General features: G+C 33.0%; 7 protein-coding genes and 1 long non-coding RNA gene across 9 annotated transcripts; 5 read left to right on the forward strand and 3 right to left on the reverse strand.

Annotated features, from left to right (window-relative positions):
- Positions 1-98: 98 nt before the first annotated feature.
- LOC6579972 (xyloside xylosyltransferase 1) lies at positions 99-2199 on the forward strand. Its single transcript, XM_002005809.4, has 2 exons — positions 99-425; positions 505-2199. Exon 2 carries the CDS (start codon positions 525-527, stop codon positions 1914-1916), a length of 1392 nt encoding a protein of 463 aa, XP_002005845.1. The 5' UTR covers positions 99-425; positions 505-524; the 3' UTR covers positions 1917-2199.
- Positions 2200-3084: 885 nt separating this feature from the next.
- LOC6579973 (ejaculatory bulb-specific protein 3) lies at positions 3085-4556 on the reverse strand. The gene is made up of 2 exons (XM_002005810.3): positions 4450-4556; positions 3085-3672 (listed from the first exon to the last, which is right to left on the reverse strand). The coding sequence occupies exon 2, from the start codon at positions 3669-3671 to the stop codon at positions 3291-3293; it is 381 nt and encodes a 126-aa protein (XP_002005846.1). The 5' UTR covers position 3672; positions 4450-4556; the 3' UTR covers positions 3085-3290.
- Positions 4557-6343: 1787 nt separating this feature from the next.
- Positions 6344-8281, forward strand: LOC6579974 (CCR4-NOT transcription complex subunit 11). Its single transcript, XM_002005811.4, has 5 exons — positions 6344-6465; positions 7211-7607; positions 7672-7811; positions 7873-8038; positions 8106-8281. Exons 2-5 carry the CDS (start codon positions 7362-7364, stop codon positions 8238-8240), a joined length of 687 nt encoding a protein of 228 aa, XP_002005847.1. The 5' UTR covers positions 6344-6465; positions 7211-7361; the 3' UTR covers positions 8241-8281.
- Positions 8282-8380: 99 nt separating this feature from the next.
- LOC6579975 (UDP-N-acetylglucosamine--peptide N-acetylglucosaminyltransferase 110 kDa subunit) lies at positions 8381-15868 on the reverse strand. 2 transcript variants are annotated; one of them, XM_002005812.4, is made up of 10 exons: positions 15738-15868; positions 15420-15663; positions 14131-14341; positions 13878-14061; positions 13751-13819; positions 13490-13686; positions 11056-11251; positions 9265-10996; positions 9014-9194; positions 8381-8889 (listed from the first exon to the last, which is right to left on the reverse strand). In XM_002005812.4, the coding sequence occupies exons 2-10, from the start codon at positions 15547-15549 to the stop codon at positions 8631-8633; spliced, it is 3159 nt and encodes a 1052-aa protein (XP_002005848.1). In that variant the 5' UTR covers positions 15550-15663; positions 15738-15868; the 3' UTR covers positions 8381-8630. The 2 variants fall into 2 exon arrangements, with proteins under 2 accessions (XP_002005848.1, XP_043866542.1); XM_044010607.1 differs by having other exon boundaries at positions 15420-15868.
- Positions 15869-16069: 201 nt separating this feature from the next.
- LOC26528412 lies at positions 16070-16876 on the forward strand. Its single transcript, XR_001449266.3, has 2 exons — positions 16070-16427; positions 16491-16876. It is a non-coding gene; the product is annotated as an uncharacterized LOC26528412 (long non-coding RNA).
- LOC6579976 (60S ribosomal protein L12) lies at positions 16751-18137 on the reverse strand. The gene is made up of 5 exons (XM_002005813.4): positions 18046-18137; positions 17923-17981; positions 17771-17844; positions 17540-17720; positions 16751-17041 (listed from the first exon to the last, which is right to left on the reverse strand). Exons 2-5 carry the CDS (start codon positions 17957-17959, stop codon positions 16836-16838), a joined length of 498 nt encoding a protein of 165 aa, XP_002005849.1. The 5' UTR covers positions 17960-17981; positions 18046-18137; the 3' UTR covers positions 16751-16835.
- A 396-nt stretch (positions 18138-18533) lies between these two features.
- On the forward strand, positions 18534-19483 carry LOC116804098 (60S ribosomal protein L39). Its single transcript, XM_032730044.2, has 3 exons — positions 18534-18641; positions 18736-18839; positions 19362-19483. Exons 1-3 carry the CDS (start codon positions 18639-18641, stop codon positions 19408-19410), a joined length of 156 nt encoding a protein of 51 aa, XP_032585935.1. The 5' UTR covers positions 18534-18638; the 3' UTR covers positions 19411-19483.
- Positions 19484-20506: 1023 nt separating this feature from the next.
- LOC6579978 (ras-related protein Rap-2c) lies at positions 20507-23702 on the forward strand. The gene is made up of 4 exons (XM_002005815.4): positions 20507-20924; positions 22837-22974; positions 23082-23199; positions 23381-23702. The coding sequence occupies exons 1-4, from the start codon at positions 20790-20792 to the stop codon at positions 23536-23538; spliced, it is 549 nt and encodes a 182-aa protein (XP_002005851.1). The 5' UTR covers positions 20507-20789; the 3' UTR covers positions 23539-23702.
- Positions 23703-23949: the final 247 nt, after the last annotated feature.

The raw sequence follows: 23949 nt of genomic DNA on the forward strand, positions 1-23949 counted from the left end.
CCTCACAATACAGCTCTCTCACTCTAATATGTGGTTTTTCTTCATAAAGTTTCTCTGATTGGAATTTTATTGTGGTAATACTTTATTCCAATTGCAGAAGCTTTCTTAAGCTGTTTATATTTTCTATTTTCGCGGCAAGCCGGCAATAATCGCAGCGAAAATATCGATTTATCATTCAGTTGAAGCTTTCTTGACATCTCTAGCCGTTTTGTCCTAATTGTTATTGATTTTTAGCAAAATACAACTTATTCATTTATAAAATTAAATTATAATAAAAATACTTTTGTATAAATATGTGCTGTGTATTATTTTTAAGGTTTCCATTCAGTGTTTTTTAGCATATGTTTAATATATGTACATACAAATAGAATATAACTACATAAATATATCATCTACATATATACAAATGACAATATCTTGAAAAGGTGAACTAAATTATGCATAGATATTGCATGATATAGATATTAGATGAACTGCTTCAACTAAAACTAATTCTTCAATCAGGTACAACACAGCTGCTTGAAATGGCAAAGTTCCCGTTATTCAACATCAGCCGAAAAAACGAAACATATCCAGCGAACTTCAATATCAAATGCAAATCTCAATTGCTGGAGGAGCATGAGAGCGTTAAATTAATTATAAATCGTCGCGTCGCAGTCCATCCAATGAAGTGGCCTTTGCTGCGCTGTAAATGGCATAAAAAGCTGACGCTGTCTTTGACGCTTTTTCTTATTTGCCTGCTAATCATTTTCGCCTACTCGGACGAGTTTCGGAATAAGGTCTTCTCCGTATTTCTGTCGAATCGATTTGGCCAAGTGACAAACATTAACAAACTGCAGACAGCCTTTGCGAATAGTAATCAAGAACCAAATACATCGAATCAGCAGCACTTGAAGCCAATGCAATATATATTGAACTATTCGGCAGCACAACTGAACCACAGTTCGATTCTGAAGCCCATCACATCGAACTACAACATATTCGTCATCTATACCAGAGAGAACTATAGATTGCATATGAAATTCGATCTATTCATACATAGTCTGTTCAAGCATACCAATGCTCAGCTGCATTTACATGTGATCACGGATAAGGAGAGCGAGGTGGCGGTGCTGGAGATACTGCAGCGCAAGGTGCGACGCTTCAAGCGAGTTTTGATCTACTCCATGTATAATATACAAATCTGTTCGAATATAATTCAAGATATAACTGACAAATTGTCGCCATACTTTAGCTCAGCGCCCAATTCGTATTATAGTGATTCGCTTTTTTTTATGTCGCTCGGCCTGCATCGCATCGCCGACGCGAGCCTCAGTCGTGCTATTCTCTTCGATTGTGATATTGTCTTTCGGTCAGATATTCGTTTGCTTTTCGCAGAATTTGATCGGTTTTTGCCGAATCAGCTTTTTGGTCTGGCGCCCGAACTAACGCCAGTTTATAGACATATACTGTACCGGTATCGTACGCAGTTTCCCGAATCGAATTTCGGAAATCCATATCAACCGATACAAATAGGCAAAAATAAAAATAATAATAATAAGAATAAGAATAATAAATTGTTAACTAGTCGTAGCCAGGAACGTCATGGTTACCCGGGCCTTAATTCCGGCGTAGTGCTTATACTCTTAAACCGAATCCGAGATTCCAGTACGTACATCGAGATACTCACGCAGTATGAAATCAATCGTCTAGTGACAAAGTATTCCTTCAAGGGTCACCTCGGGGACCAAGACTTTTTTACACTCCTAGGCTATGAGTACCCAACTTTAATCTATCGGCTGGACTGTGTCTGGAACCGACAGCTCTGCACCTGGTGGAAGGATCACGGCTACAGTAACATATTCGACGCGTATTTCCGCTGTGATGGCAACATCAAAATGTACCACGGCAATTGCAATACGCGAATTCCAGAGTAATGCGAACGTGTACAATAACGTATTTAGGAACTGAGAGAGAGAGCCATGCGAAATCGCGTTTTAATGTATTTTGGGTGATATATTTGGAGATAGCTGGGAAAAGCCTCTCTCTCTCTCTGTCTCTCTCTTCTGAGCTACTCTCTTATACCCACTCTCCACTGATCCCTGCGATCGTCTTATTAACATTTAGACTTAAACATAAAACAATATAAATTGTAGATATAGCATAAATACAAATCTTATGAATAAAGTTAAATTGTTTACTACAATCTTCAAATCTAAATGATGTTTCTTTTGATGCTATAAAGCGAACGAGTGAGTGAGTGATAAGCAAATCTTAATAGCTGTGCTGTCAAAATGGGGACTTACTTTGTAAGCTGCAATATATCTAAACTTTGTTTCATTATAATATCTATGATGCATTATCTATTTTAATCTATTTCAAAAAGTGACATTTTAAGCTCGACTCTAGTACTTTCGACAAAACTGCAAAAGTTTTGATTTATTTTATGACGTATAATTATTTTATGATTGTGCTTGAAGCATATGCGAGGGTGGTTTGAAAACTTACAGAGCTTCGCTGCTGAAGATTTGCAAATAAAATATTTAATTTAAAAATATTTTTATTGACTCCATATTTAGTTTCTTTATTTAACAAAACCTTCTCACCAAAATCTAAAAACCAGGAATTCAGGTATAGATTTTGTATATTTATATTGTATATAAGAGGAATGCTCTATTATTATATCAATCACGTCTATACATTTGTAGTTTCCGTGTTCGTGGACTTTATATAAAAATAAAAAACGTGTTGACAGACAGGCAACGCGAATCACGTCAACTTGACTCATTCATTAGATCTGGAATATGTTAGCTCCATAGCATATATAATTGTAATATATATACATTACCAATTGCCAATAATCATTTTAAATGAGTTTTCTGTGTAATAAAACGGTTGCGTAAATGGCTTCGCCTTTTAGGAAGCTAAGCAATGATTCATTGATTACCGTTGGAAAATTGAGTTATGTTAGCTTTAAGTGTTCTGTATTGAATGTTAAGATCATATTTTTCAATGTTTGCCAAAGGAATAAAATCAAGAACAGAATAGTACATATACACATATTGTACATATCCATTTTCCGAATGGAATAAAAAAAACAAAATATTCATGAGCAATATACTTTTAATGCATACTTGACGCACTTACATATATCATACCATTTATCCTATAATTTGTAACAGAATGGACTAAGCTTAACGTTTTGTTTTTAACAAATGAAAATATCCAGACTCCCAATCGATAGCTTTTTACAAAAATAAACATTTATTTTGTGTATAGATCATTCTTAAAAGCCCAAATATAACTAGAATTTAGAGAGGGATGCCAGCCTTTTGTGCCTGTGCCCTATAACGCTTGATGTAGACCTCATCTGGATCATATTTAGCCTGCAGCACCTTCCATTCCTCTGGCTTATTATCGATCACGTAGCGTATGACCTTGTCGGTGTTCTGCTTTTGCTTCTCACTGCATTTGCTGCACTCGGTGAGCAACGCGTCAGGCAGGGATTTCTTCAGCTCGCGGGCGTCGGGCGTGCACTTGCCCGTATCAACCAGGCACTTGAAGTAGTTGGTGAACAAACGATCCGATCTCAAAATTTCATCCACATCGATGTTATCGTATTTTGTCGTGTATTTCTCGTCAGCTGCAACGCAGGCGATCGCCAGAGCAAAGAACAAAATGAACGACTTCATGCTGTAATTAAAGTAAGGAAAACTTAATTAAAATCGAATCTTAAAAGTAAAATTGAAATGAAATGTTAATAATAAATATGTATATTATTTTATTTTATTTCAATTTTTTTTATAGTCATTTATATATTATTAGTTTTTTTCTTCCTTTAAATCTTTTCTATAATTTACAAAAACTATTTTTTATTCATTTTAACGATTTATAAATAAATTATGAAAAAAGTAAAAATTAATATAAAATGTCAAATGTTTAAAGTTTTTCTTAATTTCTTTCTATCTTGAAACACGTTATTTAAGAATAATGAGCTCTTTCATTTAACACGAGTGACTAGCTCAAAGTTTAATGAGTGTCTATAAGTGCTCTGTTGACTTCTTTTTATGTTAGTTACTAACAAGGCTAAGCCTCATTAACGGCTTACTTAATTACTTTAACTTGCCGAGTAGACATACTTATAAAGAAATATGTATACATATATAGATATATGGATAGCATATATTTATATACATATGTATATTAATACATTTACTCAAGTAGTTAACGCATACAAGTTATGGATATATATCTACACACATATATATGCATATATGCATAATTTGTATACTAAGTAAAGTTGATATTGAAACTAAGTCAAGCATTGCACAACGAAAATTCGAATAACAACAATAAAAACAACACAATCGAAAAACGATCTAATTGAAATTCAAATATAGCCTTTTGTTTGGCCGGTTTACTTTTTTTTTTTTTTTTTTTTTTTTTTCTTTTTTGGGTAGTAATATTAACCTTAAGTAACAACAATAACAACAGCGACAAACAAATTGAACAGACTCGAGAGCAACTAGTTGTGAAGTAGCGAAATATCTTTAACAAACTGACGACGATTCCAACGAAGTTAGCTTTTATACTTGAGCAATGGCTGAGACAGTCAGATACGTCTGTCGATATTAACAAATATTTATAGTATATATAGCTATGAATATATATCTATAGATACATACATATATACATATACTTATATATCTTTGTAAGCATTTTGTATGAACTTTGATGTTTTAGACTTTAAAGCGTAAGGCCGTCTCGCTTGAATGTCAAATTGTGATTAGTGGAAATGCATTATTATCTTTGTATTTGTAATCTATCACATTTATTTAAATTACAAATTTACAAATTCACAAATTAAGATGCATCGGTATCATTACATGGCGATATGACTCATTTGATTTGTGCATATATACATACATTTTAAAACAATAAAACAATAAAGCTACTAAAAAAATTATAATAATACAACAATTAGGCCAAACCTATTCATTATATTTTCTGAACCTACTACAATTGTTTACAAGGGGCATCATTAATATGTGCCTAAGTATGTAACAGATGGTAACGAACATCTTATAAGGTATATTCATACGTTCTTAGATCCAGCTAGCTCTCTCTAGTTTGTGTGTGTCAGGAAGAATGCCTTAGCTTACTTTTCAATATATTAAATCCTTTCTTTAAAATTATACCAAAATAAAAAAGAAATACATTGTTGCACATAATATATGTCAATATCTTATAAACTATTTAATTAAAGGAATAAAATTGTCCGCCTAACTTAAGCTAAAATAACTAGAAATCAATATGAAATGACGTGGGTAATTCATGTTTATAGCCTTCACTTCAAGGTATTTCTTAGTCAAGCATGCCCGACTACATTGATCTTACGTGATATGTTCGGCAATGTAAACACACTATTCATTATGGCGTATGCATTTCAGAGAATTGCAAAGTTGTGTTAGGAAACTTGATAATTATTTCTTCAAATATTTTTTTCCACGGTAAATAAATTACAAATCGAATTACTTATCGTACAAATAACAATACAAATTATTACTTATTTATGCACTTTAATTTGTAAAATCCCCAGCGCTTGAAAATATGTTGATTTAATATCAATTTATGCAAGTAATCTCCTCTAGACGGCAGTGCCCTACTAGATACACACCCTACAATAGTGAAAATACAAATGAGAGACCTATTTGTCTCATTTTTCTTTTAGAATTATCAAACTTTTTCATGTTAATAACGCCACAATGCTATCGGAATAATATTTGTATAACCTATCAGAGCAATAATAATAGGACTTTTACCGCAAAATTTTTTCTTTCAATTTGCCAAACTGCAGCTTTAAAACAATATATTATCTAATTGATGATATTCGTTGAAATTCAATTATCCAGTTTGCGAACCTATAAAAAGAGGTTTAAAAATTCATTTTTCACTTTTAAATTCTAATTACTAAATTTTTATTAATCATTTATGAATATTCGTTTAAATCTTACATTAATAAATCATAACAATTAAATAATGTCCGAAACGATATATATTATATATAAATGTATAATATCAAATGAAACTAAGAGGAGACCGGACTTAGCAATTTGAGATTTGAAATATAAAGGAAGTGTAAATCAGTTACACAACCTATTAGAGCTAATTTTAATAATAGATCATTACTTACTCTGAGAACCAGCTCGCGAACGCTGACGCAAAGCGCTATAATACGCATTTCTTAACTTATCGAGAACAATTTAAAAAAATTATATTTTCCACATTTATGCTTCTTCGTTCACATCGACTTTTACAAGTGGAAACAGCATGAGCTACACACGAGTACTCGTTACTTCTATCGCATACAGAAATATATCGTAAATACTCAAATGAAATATATTCTCACAAAAATAAATCACAACAGCTTTTAATGTACACATAATATTCAAATTCACACATCTGAACAATTAATCATCAATTATGGTAACTATTTACTTTGGATAAGATATATAATATTTATTTGGCTTTTAGTGATTGCTGGCGGACGAAGTCATTTCTATTTTGTTTTGTAAACATTAAACATTAATAGACATGCATTATGTCTGTAATTATGTATATAATATGCATGTATCAGAACAAGATATATACGTATGTAAATGCTGGGGTAACTGCAATCAAATCACTGGAAACCCGCGTTCGGTAAACCTTTTTTGTCTAGGAATCAATTCCATGATGCGGATGAGCTGTGCGTTCGCCCTGTCTGCAGCAGTTTTTGGGTTTCAGACTCGTAGATTTATGCTAAACGCGAATAACACCAAATAGCTACAACCTATGGATTTTGTACCTGCCACAAAAATGTAGTGTCCTCATTTTAATTTGATTTTTTATATCACATGTGTGAACCGATTGCAGATTGCACTTGTTCCTCATACCTGTACACTTTGCTTGTAATATAATTATTGTTATAATAGCTGAAAATGCTCCAAGTTATTGGTATGCTGCGAAATTTAACACACTTATGTTAAGAGTTGGGTTGAGCATTTCATTCAACTGTAATGCTGCACCTAACACAGCTGCTGCAGAGGCCAAGTGAAGGGCAATGCATTTTATGCAGGTAACGCTTGTTACACCTGTTGCTTACGACTTGGGGAAATTCTTGCTTCTTTTATTTTTATTTTTTTTTTAATTGAATATTCTAAAAATGTTCGGTTTTGCTCTATATTTTCAGAACGACATTGGCAATTGAAACTTCTGCCCTGTGTAAACTGTCGATGATCTTGTGATCATCTAAAGCTTAATTGTGATTAGCAAACTAGAAATTATTTATATGTATGATAATATTACTTTGTTGGTTATAAGTAGAACTTCTCAATGCAAACATGTTCTTATCGATTGCCCCGCCATTGATGGACTTTGAAGACGAATTGATATGGATTAACCAACTAAGCAATCAAAATCTGACTGTGTTATATGATAAATCAAATTATGTTACGCCCAACACGAAACTCCTTATAGAGCAAGCATTCATCCAGCCTCTCAGTTTGCAAGATCAGCAAATTCTATTTGATGATCTGCAAAAGCAAAACAGAAATATTGCACATCAATATGGACTGACACCGGCTAAAGTTCGTATATTTGATGTTCCTTGAAATATTGTTTATTAAATTGTAATTTTCTATATTAATATAGCTACCTCAGCTTGTTGAAAACAATCCACTCATTTCAATTGAAATTCTACTGAAACTTATGTTAACTACCGACATAACAGAATATTTCAATATTTTGGTCAATATGGACATAACTCTGCATTCAATGGAGGTGGTAAACAGGTATATAAATTGAATATATTTTATTTTGAATATTGTAATTAAAGTCATCTTTTTTTTATAGATTAACAACTTCTTGTCCGCTGCCGACTGAATTCATTCACTTATACATTAGCAATTGTATTTCTGCTTGTGAGACCGTTAAGGACAAGTACATGCAGTCGCGCTTGGTTCGATTAGTTTGTGTCTTTCTACAATCCCTGATTAGAAACAAGATTATAAATGTTAAGGTGAATAAAACTAAAAAAGAACTGAACAAAAACTAATTACATTATAATAATATATTATATTTTTCAGGTGCTGTTTATAGAAATTGAAGCGTTTTGCGTTGGGTTTAGTAAAATTAAAGAAGCTGCAGCTTTGTATCGCCTAATAAAACATTTGGAAACAGGAGATACTATTCAAACCGCAAATTCCTTAGCGAAACAATGATTTTAAAGCTGTAAATAATAAAACAAACTTTTAAAAATGAATATCTTTGTTCATATCCATATTCAAAGGGTGAATACGGAATACACGGTTGGTTATAAATCGATGGCGTCTTTGTTTCAATTCATTAATAAATTTCGGAGTTCAATGTCAAGCGACTTTATTTTCATTACTTAAACAAGGTAACGTCTTAATATAATAGGTCAAAGCATGTTCAATCCAATCAAAAATAAGTAAATTTACAAGTAGGTATATTCTACTGTCTTCTTATACAGAAATATTATAATGTAAATTGAAAACATGCATAAATATGTCAAAGAAAATCAAACTAAATAGCACACAATATCGCTTCACTAGTCCGGTCACGGCAAAACTTTCTAAACCTTAAAAACTTTATTCTAAGGAAATGTGATCAGGTTCCTCATTTCGATGAAATCTTTCCCACATTCGTAAAAACAGATTTTCTAAGCCTTTGGCGTATTGTGAACAATCAAACAGTGGACTATCGACGCGTGCCTTCCATACTTTAGCTCTTAAAGCCTTCAAGTATTCTCGCTCTGTGCCCAACCGAATGGCGATGTCCTGGTATTCCTCTCTGCTCTGTGCTATTAGCTCGGGACATCCAAGTGTCGCCAATTGTGATGCTGCAACCCTGTAATTTAAGAAATATAGAGTTTAGTTAATGCTTTGTCTTTAATAAAGTCTTATTGTTAAAACGTGATTGAGTTGATATTAAAGGTGAATTAAGACAGATGACATTTAAGCTAACTATTTACCTGGAAGCTAACGTTTCTCCGGGCAATGTGACGACTGGAGTTCCTGTCCATAAGACATCCATGGATGTTGTGTGACCATTGCATAGTGGGGTATCTAGGCATATATCAGCCAATTGACCACGACGTACGTGCTCTTCCTTGGCAGCTACGTTTGAGAAAATTACTCTATCAGACGAAATACCTAGAAGTCAAAGAAGAAAATTCGTTACAATCCAATCCTCTATATATTGTTTTACAATTTATTTATTTACCCAAGTCGCTGACGGACTTTTTGATATTTTGCTCGCCAACTGCCGGAAAGCGCAGCAGCCACAAAACAGATTTAGGCACATTTTTCAGAATGATTACCCAAGACTGTAGAGTTTGTGGATCGATCTTGTAGAGTTGGTTAAAGTTGCAGTAGACTATAGCGTCATCGGGCAGCATATATTGACGACGAGTGGTAATAACAATATTTTGGGGCACCTCCTCTCCAGTCGCTGCCTTATTATTTGTCTGTGTGGTTGCCAGTCCGTTCTGCACAACAACTCCATTGAGAGACGTTTGCACCTGGCCAGTGGCAATCATGGAAACCAACTGTGTGGTGCTTGGCAACTCGGCGACTTTCAACGTGATTTCTACCGGCTTATGTGCATTGACCACTTCCTTAATCTCTTTCACAGCTGTATTCTCAACTAGCGGCGATAAGTCTGTCGCATTTATGACGGCAACGTTGTCCATCACGCTATTTGATTGCTGCTTGTCGCAGACAATGAGGCGCTCCTTTAAATGCGGAAACATTTGTTTATGATCGCCAATGAAATATGTGTAAGGCATGTAGGACAGCTTTTCGCTGTACTGATGAGCCAATTCCATGGGACTAGTAACTGCATCAGTTATAATATAATCCATGAAGCTTGCTCCGCTCGTGCCTGGATAGCCCAACCACATCACTTGAATCGGTGCAGGTCGAAGGGCAAATATCTCGTTTCTTGCTCCCTTTGTGTAGCCATTCATATTGACCAAAATGTGAATGCCATCATTGTAAATCTGATCAGCTGCTTTACCATTGCATGGAATGAGAGAAAGATCCACAAAGTGTTCAGATTCGCGTCCGATCTTATTACGAAATGTTGTGCCGTCATCCGGACTGAGAGCATAGCAGAAGATCTCCACTTTGGAACGGTCGTGCAAGCCGGGTATAGACTGCATTAAATGTGAGGTAGGATGATTTCCGAAATCAGAGCTCAGATAGCCAATGCGTAACCTGCCGTCTTTTGGCAGCTCCCTTGAAAAGTTATATGGCTGCTTGTGCAATACATGGACTTTTTCCAAACATAAATTGGCATGCCGCGCCGCAATGGCCTTGCGAAACTCGTGTGTTAACGGATACAGCATCGAGTGATGCGGGTGCACAGACGGCAAACGATTCTTCTCGAGCTGCTCGGCCACGATGCTGACCAATTTCTTCATTCGCACATCGTAGTCCGTCCAATCGCACACGATCTGCAAGCAGTGAGCCAGGTTGCAATAGGCATCGGGAAAATCCGGTTTTAGCTTCAGAGCTGTGCGGTAAGATTGAATTGCTTCGGGAATATTGCCCGAGTCTTTATGGATGCTTGCCAAATTGCTGTGAGCATCGGCAAATGCTGGATTAATCTGTATAGCACGTGTATAGCATTGCAGTGCTCCGCTAACGTCCTGCAGCTCCTTTAACGTATTTCCCATATTGGAATAAGCATCAGCGAATGTCGGCTGAATTCTTATTGCTTCCTTATAATGCATTAGAGCTTCTTTCAGTTTGCCCTGCTGCTGCAAGACAGAAGCCAGATTCGAGTGCGCAGCGGCAAAGTCCGGGAAAACTTCGAGGGCCTTTAAGTAAAGCCGTGTCGCTTCCTCTATAAATCCTTGTTCTCGCTTGATGTTTGCCAAATTGTTCAACGAATCTGCATGATTTGAGCATAGTCTGAGAGCAGTATTATAACATTCTTCGGCATCTTTGACCTACAAATAATAATTGATTATTTAACTGTATATTTAAATTGTAAAATATAAATATTCACCTGTCCTTTCTCCTTAAGTGCATTTGCCAGATTACAGTATGCATCGGGGAAGTTCGGCTGTAGCTCAATAGCTCGCCTATATGTGTCAATCGCCAGATCAATGAGGCCTTGTTCATAGTAAACACACGCCAGATTTCCATGTACGACTGCATTGTTGGGCGATAGATTCAGCGCACGCAAATATGCTGCCACAGCCCTGAAGTAAGATCAAAAGCAAATAAATGTATTGAAATATTGAAATGCAAATATATTGGTTTATAAAATTGCCTAGGGATGTCAATAAATAACCCAAGGTCCTGATTATTCCAATTTCAAATGATCTTAGCTAACAATTAGTGAAGTTAAGATAATTGGATATTCGGAAATGAATTAATTAATATTAATTGTATAGACAATAGGCAATCTTATCACAATACAACGTAGATAATCCAAGAGTAAACCGTCAATCCGTTTTATATTCTGCCAAGTCCGTCTAATCTTCCAAAGTATATATATATATATTATAAATATAAATATATTTACCGTTTCCAACAGAGTCGCACAATATTTATGTAACGTTTCAAATAGTTTTTATTACTTATGGGCGTGATATACTCCCTTGAATCGTATTGATTATCTACTCTAATGCGAACAATTGTATAAATAATTATGCATTGGCAGTCCATGTTTATACCAGCAGCAGCAGCAATATTTTTGCATTTGCATTTATATTCATTTTCAAATTTATATATGAACTTGACAATGAATTACTAATTGAAAGGTCTTATTTAGTATATTAAATACAAACACATTTCATAAAAACTTAATCGCCTCGCAATGCAAAACTTTATGTATATAAATTTTAAAAAGCATATGACATGCGAAACAACCGCAGAGAACGTTTGATAATGAAATTTGTATATGCGAGAAATGTTCTTGAATCTATTTTTTATACCCTGCATGGAAAGACACGCGTGGGCACGATCAAGTAGTCGCGACTTCATGGCCAAATGACATTTTATTTATAAAAAACAGATTGTGCGTGACATAAACTGATTTTAGGTCATGTCAAGAAGAAATTAAATATTTTTTTATTATTTAAACTATTTAATTTGCATTAAACAATTGCAGTTTAGTTTAAAAATTATTTTTGCCAAGAGCTAACACTTACATAACTATATAGATCTATTTCTATTTTAAGCTATATAGATTTATTGATCTGTTTCTATTTTAAACTATATAGATTGAAATGCCTAAGCATCCTTAGTTTTTCATATAAAATACGAAAACCTGACTACAGGGCATCTTCGTGTCTAAATGCATACCCTTTATTTTTGAATATATAGGAAAAGTTTCGAAAATTTTGCTGGCCGACAGGAACTTATTAGACATATTTATACTCTTAAGTAATGCAGATATATTTTCCAAGTCCAAATATTCAAATAATTGATGTAAGCATGAAAAGTTTTCTGCTCAAGTACAGAATGAATCAGAATTCTATAAACAAAACAAAAAAACTCCATATTTGTTTTAAGTATGTATATAGTTATTTTTAGAATGCCAACAAAATATACGAGGGCTGCCCCATCAATACATTATTATAGCGTAGGCAAAATCAAATGTGCTTTAGTTGATTGAAATTTATTTCATTTTTCTTGCATTTTGGCACACGCCCAATAGGCGTGAAGTCAATCATTAATGTAGGTCACAATGTGACTTTTTCTTTTGACTATATGAAAGATTTAGTATGCTCGATTTGGCAGTAAAGATCTAGGCTACGCTAGGCTATGCAACCTGGACAATTCTCAATGTTAAATCCCTAGCCATAAAATGTTATGCACTTACCACAAGGTTGTCCCTGTACCTCAGTAATATATTAAACATTGTAATATTTTGTTAACTAATCTATAACTTAAGCATTACTGATAAAGACATTACATATATTATATTCACTTGCTTCATTGAGTAATTTTCTGTATCTATCATAGCACCCTATTGCATATTGACGTCATAGTTGGAAATAGTTCGTACTGCCCTCGTACATAGCTCTCAACAGCCACACACACACATAGGCAATAAGGGAATAATATTTTGCACAGCACGCATAAAATATATCGCTCGAACAATATTTATCGATCTATTTAGCCTACATTTTGAACATTCGAATTCCTCTTTCTAGTACTGCATAAAACGATCAAGGAAAAATCAATATAGGAAAAGATTAATATTATTCCCTTGTAATTAAACCAGATTATCTTCAAAAATTAGAAAAATGAAACATATGTAATAAAACATTTGCAATCGAACCATTGGTAATCCTTATTAGAAAGATTAGAAAACATTGATTAATGTATAGATATTCACAACGACAACATGTTAGTTAATAACTTCAGAGCGAATTTCTTACTTATCAGAAAATATTATCAGAAAGTAAATTAATAACCAATTTACTAACCTGTCAAATATTCTGGCCTCTTTTAGTACATTTCCTAAATTAATATACGCGTCTAAGAAGTTTGGATCAAGGGTGACAGCTTTCTCGAAATGGTGAATGGCCAGCCAAATCTCGCCTTGGGCATTGAAAACGCAGCCCAAGTTGCTCCATGCCACAGCGAAACCTGGACATGTTTCAATCGCTTTCAAATAACAGGCCTGTGATGATGTCAAACAAATAATTAAGATTTGTATATTTGGCTAAATATAAAGCTAATATTACCTTAGCTTCCTCCAATCGACCAAGAGCTTTCAATAGATTTCCCAAGTCGCTGCGCACGCAGTATAAATCCTACATGAATATTGTTTATAATTATTTATAGTTGTGAATAAATGGCAAATGAAATTACGGGATTGTATTGCAAGGCTGTTATATAGGCCTGAACGGCTGACTCCATATCCCGCGCAGCCACCAACGCAGCAGCCAAGTTTATATATCCATCTATAAAGTCGGGCTTTAAGCGTACAGCTCGGCGATAATTGTCTAATGCTTCTTGCAGCTGTCCTCGTTCTTTGTAAACATTTCCCAAATTACTGCAAGTATAATTGGAATTTAAGTAACAAAATAATACAAAACAATTGTATTATCGAATTGTGGCTCACCTGTACGCCTCGGCCAGCACTGGATTTTGCTTTATAGCCAATGTGGAGAACTGCGCGGATTTATCAAGCCTTCGGCACTGGAAATGAATTGAAGACAGCAACAACAAGACGCCAGTGTTAGTGCTATCTTGTCGCCATAGCTGCATGCAATGCCTTTCTGCGTTTTCATAATCGACAGCTTGGTACTCCCGATGCGCCAACTCCAATAAACCTTAAATAAAAATCATTATAATCAGTATTAGAAGTATTGCAATGGATTAGAATGCATATATTGATTAAATGCCCACTTGTACAAGTTGACTAATGACTAATTAATAAAACTATTTTATCAGACTAAGTGCACCTTTAAACCATTCTGCAAAAGCTTCTGCTTCAAGCTTTCTGAGTTTATACAAAAACAGATATAGATATCAACACACTTGAAGTTTATTCTACATTTTATGCTTCAAGTGCGTTACTGTTGTTTATCCAGTTGCTAACAGGTTATATAAAATTCGATTACACTTAAAATTGTTAATAATTTCAATAATTTTGTATACAGTTTTTCACTTAGATTTCACAATGGTTTTATTAGTTTCTGTGTGGATGCATAAGCTTCTTCTCTTATTTTCATATATGCCTTCATAAAATAGATAATATGAGCTTACTGTGCTGCATTACTTCTTCAACGTCTGTAAGTTATAATATCCTGTTTAATAAAATTTCCTATATACGCACGCTCATACATTCAGCGTTTGTAGCATTTACTGTTAGACTTCTCCGTTAGTTATGCATTCTAATGGACGTTTTCACAGTTGAGAAGTTTTTGATGATTTGCCAAAAATTATGTTTGCATAAATCTGTTAAAGGCAATTTATCAAATGTAAAGCTTATATAAAAATCAATAGATATAATTTCTCTAAAGTTATTGTAAAAACAAAAGCATTAATATCATGATAGCTTTTTGATACATAAAATGTGTATATATGAATCAAAATTTAATGATTATATAGATATATGTATATATTATAAAACGATTGCTTTCTATACAAAAGCCGACATGCCCTATATCAATTTGACAGTTAAAGACTTATACAAAGTTTATCACGTTTACAAAGCATACCTATTTCACACACTAATACACCTACACATCGCACACATTCTGTGTACATACATATACACATCTCTAAAATTTTCCATTACATATTTAACTGTCTGCTTAAAATACGTATAAGATGGGTGCATGCAGGTACATAAAAGTTACCTGACATGTTTTTTGGTAAAATTAAAACATTTGTAATTATTCTTACCGACAGTAGATAGAGATTGGTGTTCAATAGATTTTCCAACTACATTGTTGTTAGGTAAATGATTTTGCTGCTGCAGTAGGGAATGTGTTGAAGTATGCTGCTGCGTTTGTCCCTGTCCTTGAGAGTTCATTATTTACGGATGGTTCCTCATATATGTGAGTATATATGTATTTTAGTTTTCAATTATGTTTAAAATCAATAGTAAAACCACAGTAAATATCAAATGTCACTGCAAATACTCGATCTAAAGAAACATCAAAAAATCACTGTGAGTACTGGGTAATAATTTATACACATCTATTTTATATCAATAAACACCTCTCAATTGGCTATAAATCTGTAACACAACAAATTTTCGAGCCACCAGCTGCTACAAAAGTCAACCATACATTTGTTAAGTATGGGTTATTTAATAGAGATGATCGATATTTGCACAAATTTTTTTTTTCCCCTATTTATAATTTCAAGAGCCAAGTACTAATCGTGACTACAACAAATTTTTAAAGTCACGAGTCTTTGTAACGAGTGGTTTCCACTTTGGTTTGATTCAATAATTAGTGAGTATTTTTCAAATTGATGCAGCTAATATTTGTAAAAACAAATATTAAAGAGGAAAATCGCAACAACAAAAAAAAATAATAATAATTCTAATGTAAGCAATATAAATATATAAATAATTATATAACAAATATTACTTGTGTTATAAATTACTTTTTATGATGTAGCTTTACATCTGCATCCACTTTTGCATTCACATCCGCATTCACATTCGATACATGAATTTTATATTTTATTGAATGAATTTATCAGTTTCTAAACGAATGCGGTTTACTAAAATATTATTGTGTACTACATTTAAAACTACTTAATTTAATTATTAAATTGTACTAGCTATTATTATTATTTTTTGTACTTAAACTTTGGTTCCTTAGCAATATTATTTTCTGCTGTAGCAATATCTCCTGATTGTGTATGCCAGCTGTGTTCCATACGATTGTATCCCAAAAGGTACTGCTATCAATGTTAATTGAAAACCTAACCCTTTCCTATTTACAATGAATATTTTTACAGCATAGGCTCATTATTCAGAAAATTATGCTCCGTTGTCCCATATGCCATTGCCCTTAAGCAGAGTATTTGTGGTTTGGCATATCCATCCACGCTCACATTCGAATGCCAGCAAACCCCGATGTAATGTAAGACTCGACCGGCTCATACTCAGAATTGATCTCTATATGCAAATAATCAATATATTTATAAATATAAATTATTGTATAATCTCAGAAATGTGATAGCCACGAAATTTATCTACATATCCAAGTAAAACTAAATATTTTGTAAAAATTTATTTTTAACGTTTTATCTTGCTGATGGTAAAACATTAGTTTTATTTATTATTTTCAATGGAATACATATTTATTCCGCTGGGACTTCCATGGTACCATTGTTAATTTCGTCAATAACATCATGGGGATGTTTTCCATCAACAGTGCATCCAACACTTTGGGCTGTGCCAAGAACTTCCTTGCAGGTGCCTTTCAGTTCACGAGCCATTGACCTTGGTCGCATAGTGCGTGCGATCGCCAAAATGTCATCGAAGGAAATGTTTCCACTGTGCTTAACTGCAAGAGAAAATCAAATTATTAGTATCTGGTGAGCATTTTCACAAGACTCAAAATAGCGATTATAATTTACAATCTCTATAAAATTTTTTTTAATATCTACGTCTATTCTTTAATCATCTACACTTTGTTCACATTGGTTTATTCGATGATACTCTTTTCATATCAGGCGTAACTGACCGGCATTTTTAGCTCGGCTATTCAATATTTAGCTTTTTATTAAAACAGTACTTTGCTTTACGAAATCGTTGATTAATCATTTGTTTCACCTTTTTTCACTAAAGTTACAATTACAATTGTTACTCCACTCGAATCACATACATTATTTAACCGGTCTGATAAGACTAACATGTTGAATGTTCTAATCAGAATTGTTTCTCATTAAACATACCTATGTAATTGGTATATTTCTCTGCACTTTATGTTCCTTTATTTGTTACACAATAAAAAATTAATAAAAAAAATGCCTACTTCAAAACAAAAACATTAAAAACTTACTGTTCTTCTGCTTCTTTCTGTCACGTGGAGGTTCCTTCAATGCCTTGATGATCAATGAGGCTGCGGATGGAACCACTGATATCGTAGCCTGCCTATTTTGAATGGTAAGGCATACCGTGATCTTGAGTCCCTTCCAGTCAGAAGTGGCCTTTGCAATATCGTCACCTACTTTTTTAGGAGACTATAACAAGCATTAGCTTAGAAAACATACTAAGTATATTGTCTACTCACCAATCCCAGAGGACCGATTTTAGGAGCCAACGATGAGGTAGCACCAACTTCGCCACCAACACAACGAAGGTACACTAGAACAATACAAATTATCATATAAACATATACTCGGATGAATGATTTAATTTATATTTATATGGAGCATAACGTACCCAACTTGACTTCCGTGGGATCAAACTTAGGAGGCATCTTTATGTATGAATGGTTTCAGCTGTTAAGAGTAGAGGATTATCAAAATATTACCCGATTTTTATTCATGATAATTTTTAACGTACCGTCACCAAAAGCGCCGTAAAGGGAAAGAGTCCGATAGTGCCATAGAGATGGGATACTTAGTTTCCGGTTATATCAACTATCGAATGAGTAATTTGGTAACAAAGGAATAGAACACAAAATTGTACGTTGGGTTATCATGATAATAATAATAATTTTATAACCAACTTTTATATAAACTCATGTTTTATATCCTTTAAGAGAGCAATTTCCATCATATCAACTAACAACTGATCATAAGTCAGTAAAGCATATAATATGATACTAGGTGTCTGGAAATAATATATTAAATAATAATCAATAAAATTATTTTAAACGTGATGTAATATTTAATGCTTCTTTACAACGCACTGAAGTAATGATTCATTTATTGTTGTAAAGCCTGAAAATAAATCTTCAACTACATTATTATGGATTAATGTATATTTCTCTTATTGTTCCGTTCTCCTAAAGATGGTACTGTGAAATGAAAACAAGCCTAATCGATATACATCGGGTTTCTCTATTTTGCCAATCGATATATATTGCTTTGAATTGTCTTACATCCCTAATCTAAACCTTCTTTCCGGTGTAGCCGTCGTCGACGGAGGTTAAAATGGTACGTAAATAAAATCTTCAACAATAAGTGCAATCATATAATAACTTATCAAATTTAAATATTGCTTACTAAATGAAAACAATTTCTTTAATAGGCCGCACATAAATCGTTCCGCATCAAGCAGAAGCTTGCTAAAAAACTGAAGCAGAACCGCTCTGTACCACAATGGGTTCGCTTGCGTACTGGAAATACAATTCGGTAAGTCTTGGGCGTCTGTCTATAAGTTCAAATCGGTGTAGTTTTCTAATAGGTTAAACACTATAGACATATTAAAATAATAAACTTGAAATTATGTAAAAACAAGATTATTGTCGCTGTGATAATCAGAGTAAATTGTAAATCAGCTGTGTGCAAACCTTCGTATTAGAATTCTAATTCTGCCAAACAAACATACTTGTGAGTGCCCTTTCTGTGGATACATTCAGGCCTTTCAGAATGTATCCACAGAAACTCTCCCACCCTATGAAAAGAGATTGATACCGGCATACAAATATATATGTATATATTATTTCGACAAAACAAACCTTAGTGAAACAAAAAACAAAAACAATTAAACCGAAGACGTTTGGTTCTTTAAATCAAGTGTGATTAAATATCTAGAATACTTCTAGTTTTAGTTGCTTGAGCAGCGACAACTTATTTATTATTCAGTTCTCGTTTATGTATACAAATATCTAATTTGGTTATCAATATTAACGAAACTTTTCTCTTTATTTTCAGGTACAATGCCAAGCGTCGTCACTGGAGGCGTACTAAGTTGAAGCTGTAAACTTTTGCAAATACCGTATTTTGCAGTTTTGTAGTTTGTATCAAATAAATTAATTTTTGAAATACAAACTAAATTTAAGATATATTTATTTCGGGATATGGATTTCAAAATGGTCTTTTAAAAAGATTTTTTCTAAAGTGCTGAATATAAATAAATGTATTTAAAGTATGCTAAAATCGCACGATATTAATTATCGGGGAGTATTGTCGAAAGCTTGTCACAGGTAATGCTCCGTGACTGCGGGTGCTTAATCTGAAGATGCGGGGAATGCGTGTATTGGATACAGCAACAGCAATTATTGGGGCTTAGTTTTATAAATACTATGGAAAGCATCAATACTGGGTGCAGAAACTATGAAATATTTGCATGGAAATAAACGATTTAAAATAAATGTCTAATTGACATTAAACAGTATTTAATTTATGTATGTAATCCTCACTTTAGTTCTGTGTACCAACATCCGTGCTGTGGAACATTGGAATATTTCTCATACAGCTTATTTTGTACTTGGGAACTGCAGAAGCTACAAAGATTTGTGAAGTTTAAAGGAAAATTTGGTCGTAAATCTAGATTAACAAGATAACATTTTGTTAAAAGGAAAAAGTAAAATATTTAGAAAAAATTGCATTCATAATAAAATCAAAAATTTACAAATATAATTATGCTTAATACCTTTATAATAAATTTTGTTTAAATCTGGATGAGATAAAAAAAATAACACATTAACTTGTTTCATCGTTCCGATGCATAAATGCATCAATTTTCTTAATGCTGTCTCTGCATCATATTGCAACTCAGAAAGTGGAAAACAATGTTATCGAACTTTGACGTCCCATAGTTCGATATTTACGATAGATAATAATGCATCCAGCTTTACTATTAACGGCTAAATCACAGTCATAGAGTAGATATTTTGCTAGTATAGCTTTAATAGTTTGCCATTAATTCCATTCATATTCATTCATTATATATAAAGGCAATATATAATAATGAGTAAAGTCAAATGTGTATCTTACAAAAAAGTATCTTTGGTAACTGAGTAACTGGTTAAATATTTTAAAAAGTACTAAAAAGTGACACGTCTCAGATTCATCAAATATTGCACATCTCTAGTCTGAGTATTGTTCGTTTTCTCCGAATGCCAATGGCCGAAGTTAATAATATTCACGAAAACTATGCTTTTCAGTCAAGAATATAATAAATGATAAAAAAAGATTGTTAATGCATGTAAAATTAAAACGTTTAGTGTATGTTTGATCAACGCATTACATTTCGCACAATGTCGAACCACATGAATCATACATCTTTGTGAACGTTTTATAATATAATTTTAATTTTGGAACATAAATCGGTGTATATCATAAACAAGTGCATTAAACATGCGGGAATTTAAAGTGGTTGTGCTTGGTTCCGGGGGCGTTGGTAAATCGGCCCTAACTGTTCAATTTGTCTCGGGGTGTTTTATTGAAAAGTATGATCCCACCATCGAGGACTTTTATCGAAAGGAAATAGAGGTTTGTCATACATATGTATTTTCTGTCAGCACAATTTATATGCTTTTGTATGTATAAATGTCTATATAGGTACTTGTGCATGTAAAAATACACATCTATGCTATATGCATATGTATATATTGATATATATATATATACATATATGTACATATCAATATATATATGTACACACAGACGTATGTATGTATGTGCATGCATGCGTATGTGTGTATAAATATATACATGAGCAAATAAAAATACTTATAAATCGAATTAGTATGAACTGTTCTATGCATTATTGTTAAATTATTGGTCTTTACCATTAATGATAGTTTAATTTAGTATTCCGCTAAGTAAATTATGTATTTACCGTTTGTCTGTAGCTTCCATGTTTTATGACTCATTAATAGTAAAGACATGAACGATACAAAATTTTTTTCTAAGTGCAACTGTATATAAACAGTCTGTAAAGTAAACGAGTTCAGTAATTTAAAAAGCCGTTTACATAAACAATATAGTAGTTTTATTGTTTAAACGGATGTGTTCAATAATTTGACATTGACTGTAACAGGAAAAAGGAAGCTATTGAACTTGTAGAGTAAATGCTTATAGATCTAATTCAATTATTATATTAAAATGTAAAATAAAAATGAAATCATATTTGTGTATAAATTCAGCGTTGATTGTGGATTATTTTCCAAGAATTACTTAGCCAAATACACAATATATTTTTGTATACCCAGTACTACTTAAAAAGGGAATAAAAAGGTACAATAGTTTATAAAAATTTATGAAACAGGCAGAATGAGGATTGGTAGAGAATATTAAATATTGAATATATATATTTCACATAAAATAATATTTGTGTGCTCTGCGCAGGGTATCTCCTAGTCAAACACTTTCGAGTGGTGATTTTTTGTTGGGTTTAGTGAATTACATTTTATGCATGTGATATCAACATATGTGTTTATTTATGTATATAACTAACCATTAGTTTGTCTTGACTCACTGATTACTTAAGCACACTTAAGAATTTTTTTCTATTAAACAAACTTAAAATTGATAGAAAATGTTGATATGAAAGTCATTTAACTGAATCTGTCTGATATAATGCTGTTTTGCCTGCGAACACAGTTGTCTAGAAAGCTCAATGGACTTTGGCTTTGTTCAGAGTTTATTAACCCTGAATCACCGAAGTTTAGAAGGACACGTTGTTATATATATATTTATATGTATGTAGCATTACTTTAAAGGGTTTTAAACTGTGCTGAGCCATGCTCATCTGTGTGGAAGCAAAATCTCAACAAATAGACTTAAAATTTATTTTTATGCCAGCTTATCAAATTTTGTTTATCTTATCCCACTATCTTAACATATTGAAAAGTATTATGGCTAAAGGCACACAATCTGCAATGTATGCAGAGATTATGAATATTTGTTTTGTTGGATAACGTCTCAAATTGAGATGAAATTTAATGAGGAATTTTGCATAATGAGGTGGAAGCGAAAGCAAACGCGGGATTAAGGATTTACGTTCTTTCGAGTGTGCGGGGGTTTTTATTTGTGTCAAGTAGTCTGGGACGCAGAGTTTAGAGTATCAGTTAGTCGGATGAGAGAAATTATATAATAATATTTCTGGATATATGTATTTTTGTTCAGTTAGTTCGAGGTCATCTATTAGTTGATTATTTCTAATCAGCAATGACAAGGTTTGAACACACATAAAATAAGCAGCATATCTGAAGTTATTGAAAACACTCTTGGCTCTATTATCTGCAGACTGTCGATTCGTCATCTTGCCTTGAGACTCATCCTATCAGTTGTGATAGACCGCTGAGTCTATAAACAAATATTTAAGTTTATCAATCAGAATTCATTAGATGACATAAAATAATTGGAAAGACCAACACTAATTTTATATTCTTATTTACAGGTTGACAGTTCTCCTTGTGTTTTGGAAATATTGGATACAGCCGGAACTGAACAATTTGCTTCTATGAGAGATCTCTACATAAAAAACGGGCATGGCTTTATTGTGATGTATTCGCTGACAAACCATCAAACATTTCAGGTAAGTGAAAATACGCAAATTAATTTTAATTTGACATTTTCTTAAACATCGTAAATATAATGCTGCCAACGTCAAAAGCAACTAAAACTTTTTCTTTTCTTTAACAGGATATTTCAAGTATGAAAAATGTGATTACTCGAGTTAAAGGAAGCCAACCAGCACCGATATTACTTGTAGCCAATAAATTTGATTTGGATTGTCAAAGAGAAGTATCAACCGCTGAAGGTAAATATCATTTTAATATAAACTGGGAAAAATGAGTTTTAGTATAAATTCGTATATTTGATAAGTCGGTTGAATAAGAAGACGTAGAACGAGGTTTTTAGAAATGTAAAATACAACTCGCCTTTAAGATGATCTATTATAAATCTGTATATTACTTGAACTAATAACGAATATTTTTCAGGTAATGCCCTGGCACATCTCTGGGAATGTCCTTTTATCGAAGCATCAGCAAAGGATCGAATAAATGTCAATGAAGTGTTCGCAACTATTGTTCGAGAGATGAATTTAACACAAGAGAAACGACAAAAAAAGAAATACTGTTGTTGTACGCTTTTATAGAAATTTGTAAATATGTAAGATTAATATAGTTAAAAATAAAATCACAAATATGTATGTAAAAAATATACTGACCAAGTAATAAGTTTAATGTCCGAGATATTTAAAAGGAACAACACCATGAAAAAATAAATAATAAAAACTGAGACAACGACGGTTGCCTTTAATTTGTGCATTGTTTTTGTATTGGGATGTGATTCTTTTGTATTAATACAATTAATTATGCTTACGACATAATTAGCGATGGATGTGTAATATCTATAGCATATTAAATAACGCGTATTCTAACATATCTCAGAGTTTAATAGAATCGTGGGAATCATTAAGAGTTAAGGCTAATTTTTCATGTTATATACCAATCTGACAGAGCACTGCAATTGTTAGTAACACATGTGCTTTTTTTGACCCAGTAAT

The sequence above is a fragment of the Drosophila mojavensis genome, unplaced genomic scaffold (assembly GCF_018153725.1).
Source record: "Drosophila mojavensis isolate 15081-1352.22 unplaced genomic scaffold, ASM1815372v1 contig_80, whole genome shotgun sequence".
In the NCBI taxonomy this organism is placed as follows: Eukaryota; Metazoa; Arthropoda; class Insecta; order Diptera; family Drosophilidae; genus Drosophila; species Drosophila mojavensis.

Excerpts from the sequence above, each read along its gene's own strand:
- LOC116804098 (XM_032730044.2), top strand. Across the intron at positions 18,840-19,361 it reads CGTACTGGAAATACAATTCG|GTACAATGCCAAGCGTCGTC; the intron begins GTAAGTCTTGGG and ends CTTTATTTTCAG.
- LOC6579978 (XM_002005815.4), top strand. The coding sequence starts at position 20,790 with ATGCGGGAATTTAAAGTGGTTGTGCTTGGTTCCGGGGGCGTTGGTAAA. Across the intron at positions 20,925-22,836 it reads TTTATCGAAAGGAAATAGAG|GTTGACAGTTCTCCTTGTGT; the intron begins GTTTGTCATACA and ends TCTTATTTACAG. Across the intron at positions 22,975-23,081 it reads CAAACCATCAAACATTTCAG|GATATTTCAAGTATGAAAAA; the intron begins GTAAGTGAAAAT and ends TTTCTTTAACAG.
- LOC6579975 (XM_002005812.4), bottom strand. The coding sequence starts at position 15,549 with ATGAACTCTCAAGGACAGGGACAAACGCAGCAGCATACTTCAACACAT. Across the intron at positions 14,062-14,130 it reads GTGCTGGCCGAGGCGTACAG|TAATTTGGGAAATGTTTACA; the intron begins GTGAGCCACAAT and ends TTATACTTGCAG. Across the intron at positions 13,687-13,750 it reads GTCGATTGGAGGAAGCTAAG|GCCTGTTATTTGAAAGCGAT; the intron begins GTAATATTAGCT and ends ACATCATCACAG.
- LOC6579976 (XM_002005813.4), bottom strand. The coding sequence starts at position 17,959 with ATGCCTCCTAAGTTTGATCCCACGGAAGTCAAGTTGG. Across the intron at positions 17,845-17,922 it reads TCCCACGGAAGTCAAGTTGG|TGTACCTTCGTTGTGTTGGT; the intron begins GTACGTTATGCT and ends GTATTGTTCTAG. Across the intron at positions 17,042-17,539 it reads CAGAAAGAAGCAGAAGAACA|TTAAGCACAGTGGAAACATT; the intron begins GTAAGTTTTTAA and ends TTTCTCTTGCAG.
- LOC6579973 (XM_002005810.3), bottom strand. The coding sequence starts at position 3,671 with ATGAAGTCGTTCATTTTGTTCTTTGCTCTGGCGATCGCCTGCGTTGCA.
- LOC6579974 (XM_002005811.4), top strand. The coding sequence starts at position 7,362 with ATGTTCTTATCGATTGCCCCGCCATTGATGGACTTTGAAGACGAATTG. Across the intron at positions 7,608-7,671 it reads ATGGACTGACACCGGCTAAA|CTACCTCAGCTTGTTGAAAA; the intron begins GTTCGTATATTT and ends ATATTAATATAG. Across the intron at positions 8,039-8,105 it reads ACAAGATTATAAATGTTAAG|GTGCTGTTTATAGAAATTGA; the intron begins GTGAATAAAACT and ends TATATTTTTCAG.
- LOC6579972 (XM_002005809.4), top strand. The coding sequence starts at position 525 with ATGGCAAAGTTCCCGTTATTCAACATCAGCCGAAAAAACGAAACATAT.